This window comes from Barbus barbus, assembly GCF_936440315.1.
Source record: "Barbus barbus genome assembly, chromosome: 3".
Taxonomy (NCBI): domain Eukaryota; kingdom Metazoa; phylum Chordata; class Actinopteri; order Cypriniformes; family Cyprinidae; genus Barbus; species Barbus barbus.
Window position 1 is genome coordinate 16,887,088 of NC_136731.1, and position 15,770 is coordinate 16,902,857.

Consider the following 15,770-nt stretch of genomic DNA (forward strand, 5'->3'; position numbering starts at 1 on the left):
TATGGCAGGAAACATTTAAGAATCATCACTAGGTGGGTATGTGGAGCACAGATTCTGTAAGTCAGGATGATTTACAGTGTGAAACAGGATACATTACAGTGCTGTCCACCAGGAAGCATTGAAAGAGAAAGAATGATTCATAGTTTGACGACTAGCCAGATCTTTGGGTGAATCTCATAAAACCTGTCAAAAACATGTCTGGGTCATATCTCTTATTAATCTATATACTGTCTATATATTAATTAAAATGAAGCTTTTATATAAAAAATTTACAGATAAAAATAAACAAATTATATATAAACTATGTATACTATACAATAATATATACATAATACAATACATATATATATATATATATATATATATATATGTGTGTGTGTGTGTGTCATGTTCTATATACATTCATTTATTTATGTAATATATATTATTTAGCTCTTAGGATGAATATGATCCAGACATGCTCTCGCTCTCTCTGGTAAATAAATATTTATTGTAAATAAAAAAGAAGCTTTTATTTTATTATTGAGATATAAATAAATAAATAAATAAATAAACATTAACTGCACAATAAATTATATAACTATATTAATTATATAGTTATATATTTTTCTTTATGCTATACACACATACATATATATATATATATATATATATATATATACATAGTAATTTTTTGTGCTGTCAAATGATTAATCATGATTAATCGCATGCAAAATAAAAGTTTTTGATTACATTATATATGTATATGTACTGTGTATTTATTATGTATATATAAATACAAACAGTATTTTGAAAATATTTACATTTATATATTCATATTCTTATATTTTATATTATATATAAATATATAAACATAATATATTTTTCTTATATGTTTACATGCATGTGTTTGTATTTATATATACACATGATAAATATACACAGTATACACTCATATTATGTAAACAAAAACATTTATTTTGGATGCGATTAATCGCGATTAATCATTTGACAGCACTAGTAATAATTTTCTTTCTTTCTTTTGTTTTTGGGTGGAAATATGCCCCTGGCGGACATGTTCTTGACAGATTTTGTGAGATTCACTCTTTTAGTTTGTGAGTCACTTGTGACTAAATTTGGAAATTACAGAGATCACAGATCAGATGAATATTTTCTCCATTTTCAGAACATAAAACACATCCTCCATAATATTCTCCATCCTCCATAATATAGTTTAATTGCTATTAATGAGGTCATGATTTTAGAAGTGTTGTGAGTGAATCATATGCAGCAGAGGCTCAGTGCAGGAAGTGAAGAGTAAATATCACACCTTGCTGTGACTGTATCGTGGGCAGGACGCTCTCGATGGATGCCAAAGCTTTTCTGTGGTATTCAGCTTGGGCTTCTAACAACTGTCAAGACAAATACACGAAAACTTCACTCTTTTTCTATTTTTGTCTGAGAAGAGGAAAAGACTTTTACTCAATGATCTAATAATTGCCTGTACACTGTACAATATAGTATATAAACAACAGTTTTATTCATTCAAATTAATTCCACTTACCAGATATGATAACTACTAGCGTATATTAGGAAGACCTATGCATAGGCCTACCACTGACCTTTTCTTACTGATAACCAGTGTTATACTTTCTGCATCATTCTGATGCCTTATTTGCAAGTTAAATTCATTATACCAGTAAAAATGTAACTTTATCAGACATTATTTGTCTTATGTGGTTAAAGGTCTTAGAAACGACTTACCAACACATAATAGCAAGCATATTCTCCTTCCTTGGAGGAAAAGCTGTACATATCTGCTGCTACTTGATCCTAAAGATAAAAAAGATCAGACTAGATTGAAAGTGCTACCCAAGGTCACCTAGAAACCTCAATACAATCTGACTCATACCCATACCTTGCATATTTCCATTTTGTTCTGAGCTTCATCCATCTCCTCCTTAAGTGTGTCAAGTTTGGCAGCCATTGCTTGAGCATTTGCAGCTGACGGAAACGCCTTTGTGTTCTGCTGATACCTGTTTTACCAGAGTTTAAAGTATTTCGATATTATGCTCACCAAGGCCTAATTATTTAAATAATTCCGTAAAAATGTAATATTGTGAAATATCATTTCAACTTATATTAACTGTTTTCTATTTGAATACATGTTAAAATGTTGTTTATTCCTGTGATGCAAAGCTGAATTTTCAGCATCGTTACGCCAGTCTTCAAAGTCACATGTTTGCAACATTACAAACATCTCTACTGTCACTTCTGATCAATTTAGTGCATCCTAGCTAAGATACTGTATAGTATATATACTATAGCAAAATATACACACCTAGCTTTTGCAGAATCAAAATCCAACACAAGCTTGGCTAAATGTTTCCTCTGCTTCAGGATATTAGGAATATCCACCTTCAAGCACAAAAACAAGAGATGTAACCTACAGCGCATGTTTAAAAAGCAGGTTCTTTGCATGTCTTTGGCTTTACGTACCTCCGCCAGCTGGTTGAGAGGCTCCAGAATATCTCTCTCCAGCTGAACTTCATGTTGGCTCTGCTCCAAGGCCAGTTTGTTTTCAGCTTCTCCACAGACTTCCATCATCTTCCTGTAGATACAAACACACAAAGGACACACGATCGTCGATCAATAACTGTTAACATCATGTTCTGACATCATACTGCCTGGTCATTATTCCTGAACGCTAAACAGATTCTAACAGAGAACAGTGCATTTATATTTTTTGTAAAAAGGTGCTGCACAACAGAACTTGTACAAACTTGTATAAATGAAAACATGGGTGAAAACAAGTATCTTGTATAATATTCCTTAAAAAAATATCAAACTAGCAAACTAGCATAATGCAAAAATATAAAAAACAATGTATTCTTGCTAATCTAACATTATCAACCAATCATCATCATGCAGCATAAGGTCACATTTTCCATCATGAACAATAATAATTTAATGTTCCATCACTCTATTATGATTTTCACTGGACTACCAAATGTTTTTGGGTAATAATGCTTCTTCCACTCTATATTTTCACAGATCAGGCCCGTAAATACACCGCCTGCCTGACAAAACAGATGATTCAGGGATGTTTGGTCACATGGCTAATGAGAACAGAAACAGCTCCTGAAAGCAGTGTCTCTGTTTGACTCAGAGAAGAAAGTTTAAAGTTCTCTCATTATTGGTATGAATCATAGGTCAGATGGACCAGATTATGGGATAGTTTTGAAGGATATGTACAGTATATCTGTCAAAGGGTCAGAGAGTTCATAAACTCACCCGATAAGGGACTCGTCTCCGAGCTGACTTCCTCCATCCAGCATGGATTGTGAAAGGCCTGTGAGAGGAAGCTTTTTCTAAGAGGAAAAAAAACTATTCAGAAGTGTGCACTATGGAGGGAATTGGAAATGTAAAAGCAGCTGTTACTTACATGTCTCTTGTCCACATCAGAGCCCACGTTACCCTGCAGACACATGACCATCTTCTTGTGCACATTATGGGAGACCAATCGCATATTTTCAAGGCGCCGCTCAATCTGTAATATAATGCAACATTTGATTCAAATTCACCAGGATTCCAAAATGAATGCAACCAAAAGTTCTATTCAGCACACTAATAATCATTAATATTACTAATAATCAGCACACCTGTTCTGCATTTCCTGCAATGTTTAGTCACTCGAGTCAATGAAAAGTATTGTATATCCTGCACACTAACACCCTTTAGAGTTTCCCCGTTCTTGTAAATGTGCCTCTTCATTGATTTCATCTGGACTGTGATTATATACTAGTATTAAAAGGACAATTTTGGATCTGTTGGCTGTCTCACAACCTTCATGCAGCTGTGGATTGTAGAACTTTTAAAAAACCAACCTCATCACAACCCTGTTGAAAAGACCAGGTTAGACCGGCATGAATTCATAATTCAAGCTGGTTTACACTGCCTGTGTACCAGTGTAGCTGGTCACCCAACACAGCCATGCTGTTGATCACCAAAACTGGTGGAAGCATTCAACCAACACTGGTTTATAAAGTCTTGTGGGGTACGTTTGTTAAAAAGTCACCAGCACAAGTCACTTATGCTCACCAAAACAGCTAGTTACTCTCTTTAAAATGTCATTTATTCAGCATCATTACTCCAGTCTTGTCACGTGATCCTTCAGAAATCATGCTAAATTTGCTACTCAAGAACATTTCTTACAATTATCAATGTTAAAAACCGTTGCTTAATGCTAATTCTTTTGTAGGGATGAGTGATATAATGGTAGATACGATTAACCAGTAGAAATTTCTCAACCGGTAGAGACTTCCGGCTATCGTCTCTATATCACGATTACACGCTCACGTCACGTTGCTGTGCTACATTGTCACGAAAACATATTGTTTGCATGTGTTTTTAGGTGTTGCGGTTTAAAAACAAGTCATGTTAAGCTGTTAATAGGCAAGAAAATATTTCACTATATGTGCGTGCTGTCAGAGAAACTGTTTCTGTGCACTGTCTGAGAGGCGCGTGCACATGAAGACGGTGCTCATACAGCACAGGAGTATTGAACAGAGTTGTTTTTTTGCCACTTTTGCATTTTTCTTTACAGGACAGTGGAGATATGACAGGAAGAGAGTGGGAGAGAGAGAGAGGGGGGATGGGATCTGGAAAGGTTCACAAGGTGGGATTCCAACTCGGGACACCCGAAGCGCAACTGCGCCATATGTCAGCACACTGCCCACAAGGATATCGGTGCCGATTGAACGGAGTTATTTTTGCCACTTTATAGGACTTGAACCATTAAATACACACACTTGTATGTGTCAAAATGACCATCTTTGCAAGCATCTTCATAAACACAGTAATTTAAGTTTTAAGTGAAAGCAAACAGCTGAGAGAGTAAACACATGTGTAACAGTATATTGGATCTGGGCAGCTCTTAAAGTGACAGCAGTCTAATATTCCTGCTGTCTGTCGTTCATGTTAATCAAACAACAAAAGAGAAAAAAAATCTCTTTGACTAAATCCCTTTTATAACTTCAATAAGAAGAAATATATATCTAATTTACACAGTGAAGTATATGCAGTGTTTTTATACATTTGATTACTTTATGTAATATATGTAGCATTTATTTATTTGTTCTAAGGTAGTTTTTTGTCCTATTGCATGTAATCAGTTTCTTATTTAATCGCTGACTGTTTACTTGTCTTCAGTGAGCTTGAATTTTTTTATTTTTTTTATTTAGGCTAGTGTTATTTTTTGTGATATTTACACTGCACGATGACAAGAATTATGAAATTTCAATGGTATTAAAATTTGTTATATAATAAAGACCTTCTTTAAAGCAAAAATAACTATATGGTGATGCATAACGTTACTGTTAAATAAAATTACTCATATCATGATATAAGATTTTGGTCATATTGCCCACCCCTTTTTTTTTATGTGAAAAAAAAACAAAAAACTATTCAGGATCATTTGATGAATAAAAATTTCAAAAGAACATCATTTATTAGAAATAGAAATCTTTTGTAACATTATAAATGTCTTTAATGTCAAATATGGTTGTGTTATTACGAAAAATATGATCTTCTCTGGGAAAAGCAGAAAAATTTAGCTTTCTGGTTGTTTCTTCATTGAGTTGGCATGCATCAGTTCTAGACTCATGACCTGCAGTCATAAACACAGATGCTGCAGAGGAGCCTGGATTGGAAAAGCTTTTAAAGTGGACAATATGGTTAAAGAATTAAAGCTACAGTGAATGTGAGGAACCACCTGGGCAATGCTGCACTGTGGCTACATTTCTGCACTGTTCCAGAAAAATGTGGATGGCACAACTGCACATATAGGCCTATTTGCACTAAAATACACTTTAGCACATACAAACGGCCTACATTTAGAGACAGCTGGCTGTTCCCCTACATCTTAGGATGTATGAGAAACTCTGTCAAATGCATTTGCAGTTCACACCTCCCATCTGGTTCTTTTCTTCCTCAAACCCTGGCCACAGTGTGCAGATTTTGATGCGTTTCTTAATGTTAACTAAACACCCTTCAACTTTAACACCTTCAGGATAGTTTATATTTGTCATGCAAATCTTTTTAAGGTACTTTGGGAAGAAAATTAGGCCAGTATCAAGGTTTGTTTACAGTTTGTGCACAATCCACTTCAGCAGTAATGGCAGAACCGAGTCTGTGTTCTTACAGCTGGTACAGAAAGCTGCCAAACTGGCTGATTGTTTTCTTGCTGATCTCTTTCGTTCTCACATGTATGCGCAAGAGGCGAATCCTCAAAGTGTGTCTGACAGTCCCTTAAATAGCTTCAGACAGTCGCAGTGGAATTGAAACTCTCCGCATGAGGTTTTCAGCATCTTAGAGTCATACTTTTGTCAGCAACTCAAACACATTTCAATAAATGCTCACCACAAAGACGCGGGATTCAGAAATGTAACCGATGTATGAAACCTACACTCTGTCTCACTCTGTCTACGCACTGTTTATTTTGCACACACTGTCTCTGATGTTTCAGTGTCTGATTCACTAAAGGAATCATGCAGATCAAATAAAGCTGCAAACATGAGCACTGAATTAGAGCAGTTTGCAGTCTTGTCACAGTTTGGTAGTTTGCAGCACTGCAAAAAAAAATTACCTATGTATATATATATATATATATATATATATATATATATATAGTGCTGTCAAAATGATGAATCGCATCCAAAATAAAAGTTTTTGTTTACATAATATATGTGTGTACTGTGTAAATTTATTATGTATATATAAAGAAACACACATGCATGTATGTATTTAAGAAAAATATGTTACAAAAACGTTTATTTTGTATGTGATTAATCATTTGACAGCACTAATATATATACACACTGCCGCTCAAAAGTTTGGGGTCAGTAAGACTTTTAATGTTTTTTAAAGACTTTTTTTGTTGCTCATCAAGGCTGTGTCTATTTGATCAAAAATACAGAAAAAAATATTATTTTGTGAAATTTAATTGCAATTTAAAATGACTATTTCTATTTTAATATACTTAAATATTATTTATTTCTGTGATCAAAGCTGAATTTTCAGCATCATTACTTAAGTCTTCAGTGATTTCTGAAGGATCATGTGACATTCTAATGTTGGAAACTGTTTCATATATATATATATATATATATTTTTTTTTTTTTAATTCATTTTTTTTGGGACCTGTGACTTTTTTTTAGTATTCTGATTAATAAAAAGTTAAAAAGAACAGCATTTATAAAATAAAATAAAAAATGTGTTACAATATACAATGCTATTCAAAAGTTTGGGGTCAGTATATTTTTTCTTTCTTTCTTTTTTTTAAAGAAATTAATAGTTTATTCAGGAGGGATTAAATGAAGGTGTTAATGACTAATGAAGACTAATGAAGGTGTTAAATGAATAAAAAGTCATATTAAAGACTTATATTGTTAGAAAAGATTTCTATTTTAAACAAATGGTGCTTTTTTAACTTTGTATTCATCAAAGAAAAAAGTATCACAAGTTCCATAAAACAATATGAAGCAGCAAAACAGTTTCAACACTCATAATAAATCAGCATATTAGAATTTCTGAAGGACCATGTGACACTGAAGACTTAAGTAATGATGCTGAAAATTCTGCTTTATATCACAGAAATAAATTCTATTTTAAAGTATATTAAAATAGGAAACCAATATTAGAAATTACAATAAGATTTCACAATATTACAGTTTTTTCTGTGTTTTTGATCAAATAAATACAGCCTCGATGAGCAGAATATATATATATATACACACACTGTGGTGTGAAAAAGTGTTGGCCCCCTTCCTGATTTTTAATTTTTTTGCATGTTTGTCACACTTTAATGTTTCAGATCAAACAAATTTAAATATTAATCAAAGATAACATGTAAACACAACAAGCAGTTTTTAAATTAAGGGTTTTTTATGAAGGGAAAACAAAATCCAAACCCACATGGCCCTGTGTGAAAAAGTGTTTGGGTTCATGGTGGTATGAACATAAAGGCGGTTCATGCTCAAAAACCCTCCAATGTGGCTTAATTACAACAATTCTGCCAAGATGAGTGGGCCAAAATTCCTCCACAGCGCTGTAACAGACTCACTGCAAGTTATTGCAAGCACTTGATTGCAGTTGTTGCTGCTAAGGGTGGCCCAACCAGTTATTAGGTTTAGGGGACAAGCACTTTTTCATATTGTGACTTAAATAACAGTATTTAGTGACGATTTATTGGTTGGAAAAAGTGTCTCATTACTAGAAAAAAGCTATACTGTTTTGAAACCAGCTACTGAAAAATGTAGTTCAGCTGGCAGTGTTACTCTCCAATGTTGGTTTACAAAAACTCCAACCACAACCACGATCAGAGAAACCAGCGGCAGTGCAGCTCTAACAGGGACCGTCTGCCAGCACCGCTGCCTTTTAACCTGGCAGACCTTCTGACTCATTTCAAGAGGGAGTTTATGGTCCATTATCATGTTTCTTTTCCCTCCTGCAAACCCGAGGTGGTGCAAGTCGCAGAGCAATCAGGCAGTTAAACTTTGACCCTTGGACATGGAATGCATGAATGAAGGTGAAGGAGCAGCATATAAAGCTCTGGCGAGCTTCAATGATTTCCCTTTAGCTGTGCAGCATTTGGCACAGGCATGTTTCAACATGAGCTGCTTTTTAAACAATGAGGTAGTGATTTGTTTTTGTTTTTAGAGTGACTGTTTGCTTTGGAAGACTTTGGGTGTCATGCAGTAAATTGCACATATTTAGATTTATATGCATAATTACCAGCGTCTACATACGCCACAATAAAGCTGCTAGGGCTTGGTGCCTTTTAAGTTATTTTTAGGCTTTCCTTTGTTCATAACAGCCGTAGTTGCACTCATACTCGTGAAAACATGAGCTGTGTGGCGGTAGAAATATTAAAATCAATTAGTCTCAAACAGTCAGTTGCTTTCCTGTTATCTGCAACAAGCCAAAAAAAGGAACAGGGATGAGTGTGAAAGATGAGAGATTCTAGGAAAGAAGATGATGAATGTAAAGGACCAAAGGTCAACTGAGATGCTCACTGAGTGTAACAGAAAGCAAAAGAGATGATCAGAGAAGCCCACGATTAACAATACATAAGAGCTTAAGTCATACTAGAGCACAACACCTGTTTGTTATGCCTTAATATTCATTCATACATGTTCAATATTGTGATTAACTAGAACTATAAATCTATTTACAAAAATGTAATTTAATTTAAATTAAGCTGAAAAAATATAAATATTAGATGAAAATCTGAAACAATATAAACATTTTGAAATGTTAACTTACTGCAATAAGTTTGCAATAAGCTGAAGCACTGGATATAAATAAAAACTGAACTAAATATATACAAATTAATACTAAATATTAAAATAAAAACATAAACTAACCTAAATAGTGAGAAAAAAAAAGAAATAAAAAGTGACCAACAAAAAAAAAAAAAAGCTAATTTAATGCTAATAAAAACTTTAATAGTACACACATAATACTAAAATAACACTGGCGACTTCAAACTGGAACGCTGGGTGATTTGTGCAGTCGTTCGTAGTTGTTATAGTCATGATCAATTCATGGAAAGACAAAATATTCACCATAAGAAGGTCTTCACTCAGTACTTCTGTCTTCTCTGCTCTGTGGACAAAAAAAAGGGAAAAAACAGTGTTTGGTTATATAGACAGACTAAATGTGACTGATGCTGTTCCTCAGGGTGACTGTGAAAGCAGGTTAGGCCAGTATCACTATTAAAAAGACACCAAACAAACAACACAAACATAGCTTTGTGTAAAGCCTTCACTTCCCATGTAAAATTCATTGGATTTCTTCATCATCCATTTAAAACATCCACTGCACTTTTTTTTTGCAATAAACTGTGTCAACAAACTGTCGATTTGGCACACATGTCAGAAGAAAAAAAAAAAATCCACTTCCTGCTTTCTGCATTCCACATTGTTTGTTATGGCAACAACAGAAAAGGGGCGGGGCTGTTGATGCTTTACACACTCATCAGCAAAAACGGGGTGGAGCTTCATAAGTAATGAGCAGAAACTCCCTTTGACCAGAGGCCATAAAACTATCACAAATCATACTATGGGAACACTGTACAGTAAGACCCTTAACATGGCATGATCGGTGATAGTTTCAGCATTTTTTGTTATTTATACAGAGTTTATAATAGTTATGTGTAGATTATGTAGCTATGTGTGTTATTTTGAACAAACAAAGTATTTTACACTGAAAAAGTCTTAATCTTTTCAGTAAGAATATTTAATCATCTTTATAACTTACTCTGATGTTTGTTGTTTTTTTGGGGTGTGTGGGGGGGTGCTTGTTTTTCCCAAATCTAACATTATTTTTGTTTTATACCTTGTTTTATACCTAAAAAAACAGCTAAAACAAAAAATACTTGAGATAGAGCTACTTTATGTCTCAAAATAATAATGTTTTCTTCAAACATTCAGGTTAAGATATAAAATTAGCCCTACAATTTTATGCAGTTTGTCTTGTCACAAGTTGATTATAGTCAATATATCTTGAATACTACTACTATTAATAAAGTTTGTTTAATAATAATATAATCTATTACTCTGTTGTACATCTGGCTTGTTCTAGGTTTATAGAACAGATAGTATTGCTTACGAAAATGGCTGAGTGTTTTTTTTTGTGTTTTTTTCATGTGGTGAAACTGCTGAGCCAGCAGTGTCCTTAAAAAAAAGAGAAAAAAAGAAAGAAGGTAAAACCTTGAATCTTTTTTTATAGTAAAGAATTTTTATAACCACACAACCAGCGCAACTGCTATTTATGTCTACAACTTTCATGTGATGAACTGACTCACAGACAATCCCTCAGGGTAAAGGGACCTTTCTCAAGGTCAAGCAGCATGGTGATTATTTTAGTTGATTATAACAATACTGAAGTTCTTGACGTTGTTAAATGCCATGTACATCAACTTTTCTAAAAGAGAGAACCCACGAGAAATAACATGAGAGACTCCATCCACATGCAGTACAGAAAACTTTGAGAAAAGCCACAAAATTGGTCATGTAACAAGACAAGAGATCCCGTTACACAGGCTTGAGAATGACCTCACATTTGGCAGGAGGGAATTTATAGATTCCCATCAAAACTGAATTAGCATCGATCCTGTGTTCAGCAAATGCATATCGGGTTATGCGTCAACCTCCAGACATACCTCAGCTAACATTTCACACACTTTCAAAGTTGGGAAAACAGCATAGCCTACATGCTATTATAAAGATCTATCTAAATGTCTTTGAAGGAACAAGATTGCTCAGTAAAGTCTGTAAATATCTCAGAGTAATCTGATTCTGAATACGAGACAAACTGCATCATAATTATAAGTATGCATTATTCAGCACATGATTTCAAATCACACATAAAAATGCATAATTCAAAACCAAAAAAAGTTAATTAGTATACAAATGTGTTATTCTATTTTCTACATATTATTGATATGGATGCACAAGTATTGAATGTTTATTTGCCTGAGACCATTTCAAACTTTTAGTTTGCACTAACATAAAGGCATAATGCTCAATTACGACAAATATTTTAGCCATATTCAAGCACAATCTGACTGGTAGCCTTGAATGTAAATATAGCATCTGATTAACAGTTCTGGAGCTGGCATCTTGCATAATTTCCCCGAACAGAGCTTTGCAGGCCTTTTCAGTTAAGTAAACACGGTTGACCCTACAAAACAAGGGGTTTAATTAGCGATATGTTTATTTGGAAAGATTCAAATCTCTCCAGATTATGTTAATTGGTATTTGGTCATCCAACAAAAGAGATATTGTCACCTCCTTATTATTTCTGATGACTAAATGTTTGCTTTAAAAAATTTATCTACAAACCGCTTGCCCTAGTTCCAACTCCAGCTCTCGGAGGGAACATTGCTAGCTAATAAAATATACTGGAAGAAAATGTTGCCAATTAAGTTATGAAAACATTATTTCTGAATGTCAAAGGCATTCCATTTTATCATTTAGCAGACATTATGGGAACATTTCTCTGAACATTCAAAAGTAGGAAGATGAGCGTCCAACTAAAACGGTGCACAAAAAACATTCCATGAACAATGTATAGATCGCATTTTTGTGCTGACATTTTGAGAACATTATAGATAACTTTAAACATTCTATAAATTTTACTGAAAGAACTTTCGAGAGAACCTTTCCAGAATGTCAGCCAAAGTTTTAAGAATTTTCCCTGTTGTTAGATCCACTACTAAGATCAATGACTTACAATAAAGCATGTAGACAGAGTGCCTCTTGCCACGATTTTATTTTGACCAGCTCACTGAACATCTGGTTTTGGTTTCAGGAAAATAAGAAAATTCTATGTTCATCAGCATGCTTAAAAAGCATAAGTGGACAGTTTTGATGAGTATACAGCCCTGCTGTCTGCACCATCATTTTGGTGTGATTTATACATACAGAAACACAAAATTAGCAAGAAATTACCCAGTTTTAGAAATTGCAAACAGAGTGCAATGTTTTGGATGCGACTGTGTATTTTTGGTTCATTTATGCCATTTCTGATACAAAATCAATTCCATTTCCAGCTAGATTTTTTACATTTTCCAAGTTCAAAACTTACTAAAGTATGCAGCATCACCTACACCATTTTTAATCAATGACTAAAAGTGACCCAAGTTAACGTGAATATCAAGCAATGTACTATGTACTTCATCACTTTAAAACCTCTGACAGTGTTTCATTTTGCAGTGGAGGCAAAACTAACTGGGGCCGTAGCTTAACCGACTGTATCAAAATGTGGCGTCTCTCTGGCCTGGAAAGCCGCCATGAGAGCTGGCCTGGCTATTATACCTCCGACTCTGGATTACCCCAGATCTGCATTCTGCATCAGACGCTCTGATAGACTGTGACAAGCGAGTGATGAATCTAGCAGCTTCCTGAGATGCTTAACTCACAGCAAAAGACGAGTGAATGTAAATAAAGAGAATTTCTCGGCAAAAACAAAATGCTAAATTCAAGCTCACTGTGAAAAGCATCTAAGATATTCTGACCTTACTTAACCCTTTCACCCTCGTACGAGCAAATATGCAAAGCAAGGTAACTTAAGACTGACATTCTCTGACAGGCACTTGAAATACCTCTGCAGGGGAACCAGTCAAGACAACTCTTACTGTTTCTGAGCAAGTTTGTTGTTTGAGATCTGCAGAGATTAACTAAAACTAACAATGTCCCAGTTTGCAGTAAGAAGGCAAGTAGTTCCAGCTACTTTTTGATCTTAGATTACATTTATATTTCATTCTTTAAGACTGATATAATATAATAACAATCCTAACCTCTACTTTCTAATTATTTACTTATCCATAACTGTAATGTTATGATGCCATTTAAACAACAAAACATTTATTTGAAATTGAGAAAAAAATAAGAAAAAAAAATCTAGTTTTTTTTTTGTCCACAGCTTGAAAATAAACACCACAGGACCCATATATTGGTCATTTTTTTATTGGTGCATTCCTAAGAGAGAAGTTCACATTATGGAATACTAGCTATATCATCTTCAGTCACCTGCCAATTCACTTTAAGTAAAAAAAACAAGAAGTAACAGAGGTATACAGATTTATAATTGTATACAGTTCGTATATTGTATTTATTATTTCAGTCAAACAGATGTTTGATCATCCTGCTAGAGAAGTTAATATAAAATAGAGACCAAAAACTCCAAATTAATGCAAATCTCATTCTGTCAGTCCAGTTCTGTAATGTACATACAGTAGGAGACTCTTTAAATTTCTACACACAATATAAACACGTACCTTTATAATATATAGTGGTTTCATTAATAAAATAACGTGTCATGAACAAATAGCATATGTAGTTTATAACTTTGACTACCTCGGGACTTGCTTTTGCTCTGTGCACTTCAGTTTTAACTCAGTCCTGCGTGCGCGCACACATAGTGACACTCCCAACTTTAACATTTTTACACGAACCACAGGAGAAACATTCAAAATAATCAGTATATAACACACTAACCTGCCAACGGTCTGGTTAGCGAGCTGTTTCATGCGGTTGAACTGCTTCTTCATCTTGAATCGTCTTCAGCCACCAACATATAAAACTTCGAGAAGTCGCTGTTTTATCAAACTGTCGCCCGCACGCGCGACGCTCCCATTGCGCGCGCAGAACTGGACCAGAACCGAACTATCTGTGTCATTCACTGCTCGTATTCATTTATAAACCGTGCGTCAAACGTGTGCCTTTCGTTTCTCATCCTCTCGATTTCTGGTTTAGTCAGTAGACAGCAGTAACGCTGAGGAAATAGGAAGTGCAGTTCACTTCCCTATTGTGTAGCGACTTGTGACACATGACACCTTGACTGAAGTATTCTGATTAAACTGGACGGTTAACACTCTGCTTTATGTAATCAGATGGCTAATATTTTGTGCATACGCTATATGTTTTAGGCTCAGATTTATGATAACAGTGTTTTTTTTTATTGCAAAAAAAATCTAAACAATTCACTCCATTTAAAGCCATTCATTGTGTGTATTAAAGTTACATTAGGCCTATTTATTTTTCTCTGTAATAGCGCCATCTTCAGTCCGAAGCATAATAGCTGCTGAAAGCGAATGCAGTTGACCTTACATGTCCACTTGTCACATGGTCGAAGACATTGCATTCAAAATATGAAGTCAAACATACTAAAAACCAAATCTTAAATCTTAAAATATTAAAGTTAAGCCATTGAAGATGTTTTATTATTATAGCAACACCAATGGTGCAGATTGAAAAAAAAAAAAAAAGTGCAAATATAATAAATTATTATGCTTAAAACAAGTAACACAAATCAGGGAACTATCTGCCATATAAAATGCTCTTGAATTAACCCTATAAAAGCTGACTTATGAAATAATAATCAGATCATTGAACCTTTAGACAAAATAAAAAAAAGTTGTATGTATTTATATAGGAGAATATGGAACTCATACTTTATAAAAACTGAGCAAAATTAGCAAAAATATGGAATTTATTGCAGTTGTTGATATTTATAGTCTATGGCCAAATTTAAGATGAAAATTTAGCTAATAGTTGTAAATGTAAATTGTAAATTAATGAGATCTTCGTAACAGTAGAACAGACTAAACTGCTTAAAAATGCATATAAATAATATGATATTTAAAACTTAGATGTATGATCAAAACTAGTTATAATTTTTGGGGTCAAACATACAATTCAATTCAACATAGCGATGACTGAGAGATGAACAAATAAACCTGGAAAAGCCTGATGTAGGCATTTAACAAGTCAAAATAGGCTACTCCTTGCACATTTAAACCACATTTTTGTATTTAAATCGAACTGATAAACGTTCACAAAACAGAAGATTCCAATGTCGGTCTGTTCTAACGCTACAACTAATTAGACTTTGACTAAAGTTGTCTGCTGCCACCTAGTGGCCAAAAATCCTACATTTCCAAGAGCCTTCTCAGGATAAGACAAGGTTTTCATATTTTTTCCGGTCTTGCCACAATGTAAAGTGATCTAGATTTTAAGATGTTAAGATTTATTTACCTAATTACAAATATAATCACATAGGGTGCACCTTTTGCAACGCGTGAGCAAAGTAGCAAATTTCTTTGAATCTGCGAGTCTTGTGTTTTATTAAATAACTAAGAATAACAAAGCGCAGTACGGCAAAACTATTTACGCTACGCTAAATCAGTGTGATTATGATTATTATAATGAATTAAAATACAATGA

General features: G+C 34.1%; 1 protein-coding gene across 4 annotated transcripts in view; it reads right to left on the reverse strand.

The window, feature by feature from the left end:
* Positions 1 to 14,362, reverse strand: part of arhgap17b (Rho GTPase activating protein 17b) — a 31,839-nt gene extending 17,477 nt beyond the window's left edge. For all 4 annotated transcript variants that reach the window (XM_079381589.1, XM_079381591.1, XM_079381590.1 and 1 more), the window contains exons 1-9: positions 14,043 to 14,362; positions 9,606 to 9,645; positions 3,425 to 3,529; positions 3,274 to 3,350; positions 2,479 to 2,590; positions 2,321 to 2,397; positions 1,898 to 2,015; positions 1,744 to 1,812; positions 1,310 to 1,391 (exon numbers count right to left, since the gene is read on the reverse strand). In XM_079381589.1, the coding sequence (XP_079237715.1) occupies positions 1,310 to 1,391; positions 1,744 to 1,812; positions 1,898 to 2,015; positions 2,321 to 2,397; positions 2,479 to 2,590; positions 3,274 to 3,350; positions 3,425 to 3,529; positions 9,606 to 9,645; positions 14,043 to 14,095 (733 nt within the window). In that variant the 5' untranslated portion in view covers positions 14,096 to 14,362. The remainder of the gene's footprint in view (positions 1 to 1,309; positions 1,392 to 1,743; positions 1,813 to 1,897; positions 2,016 to 2,320; positions 2,398 to 2,478; positions 2,591 to 3,273; positions 3,351 to 3,424; positions 3,530 to 9,605; positions 9,646 to 14,042) is intronic.
* Between the last annotated feature and the right edge of the window lie 1,408 nt (positions 14,363 to 15,770).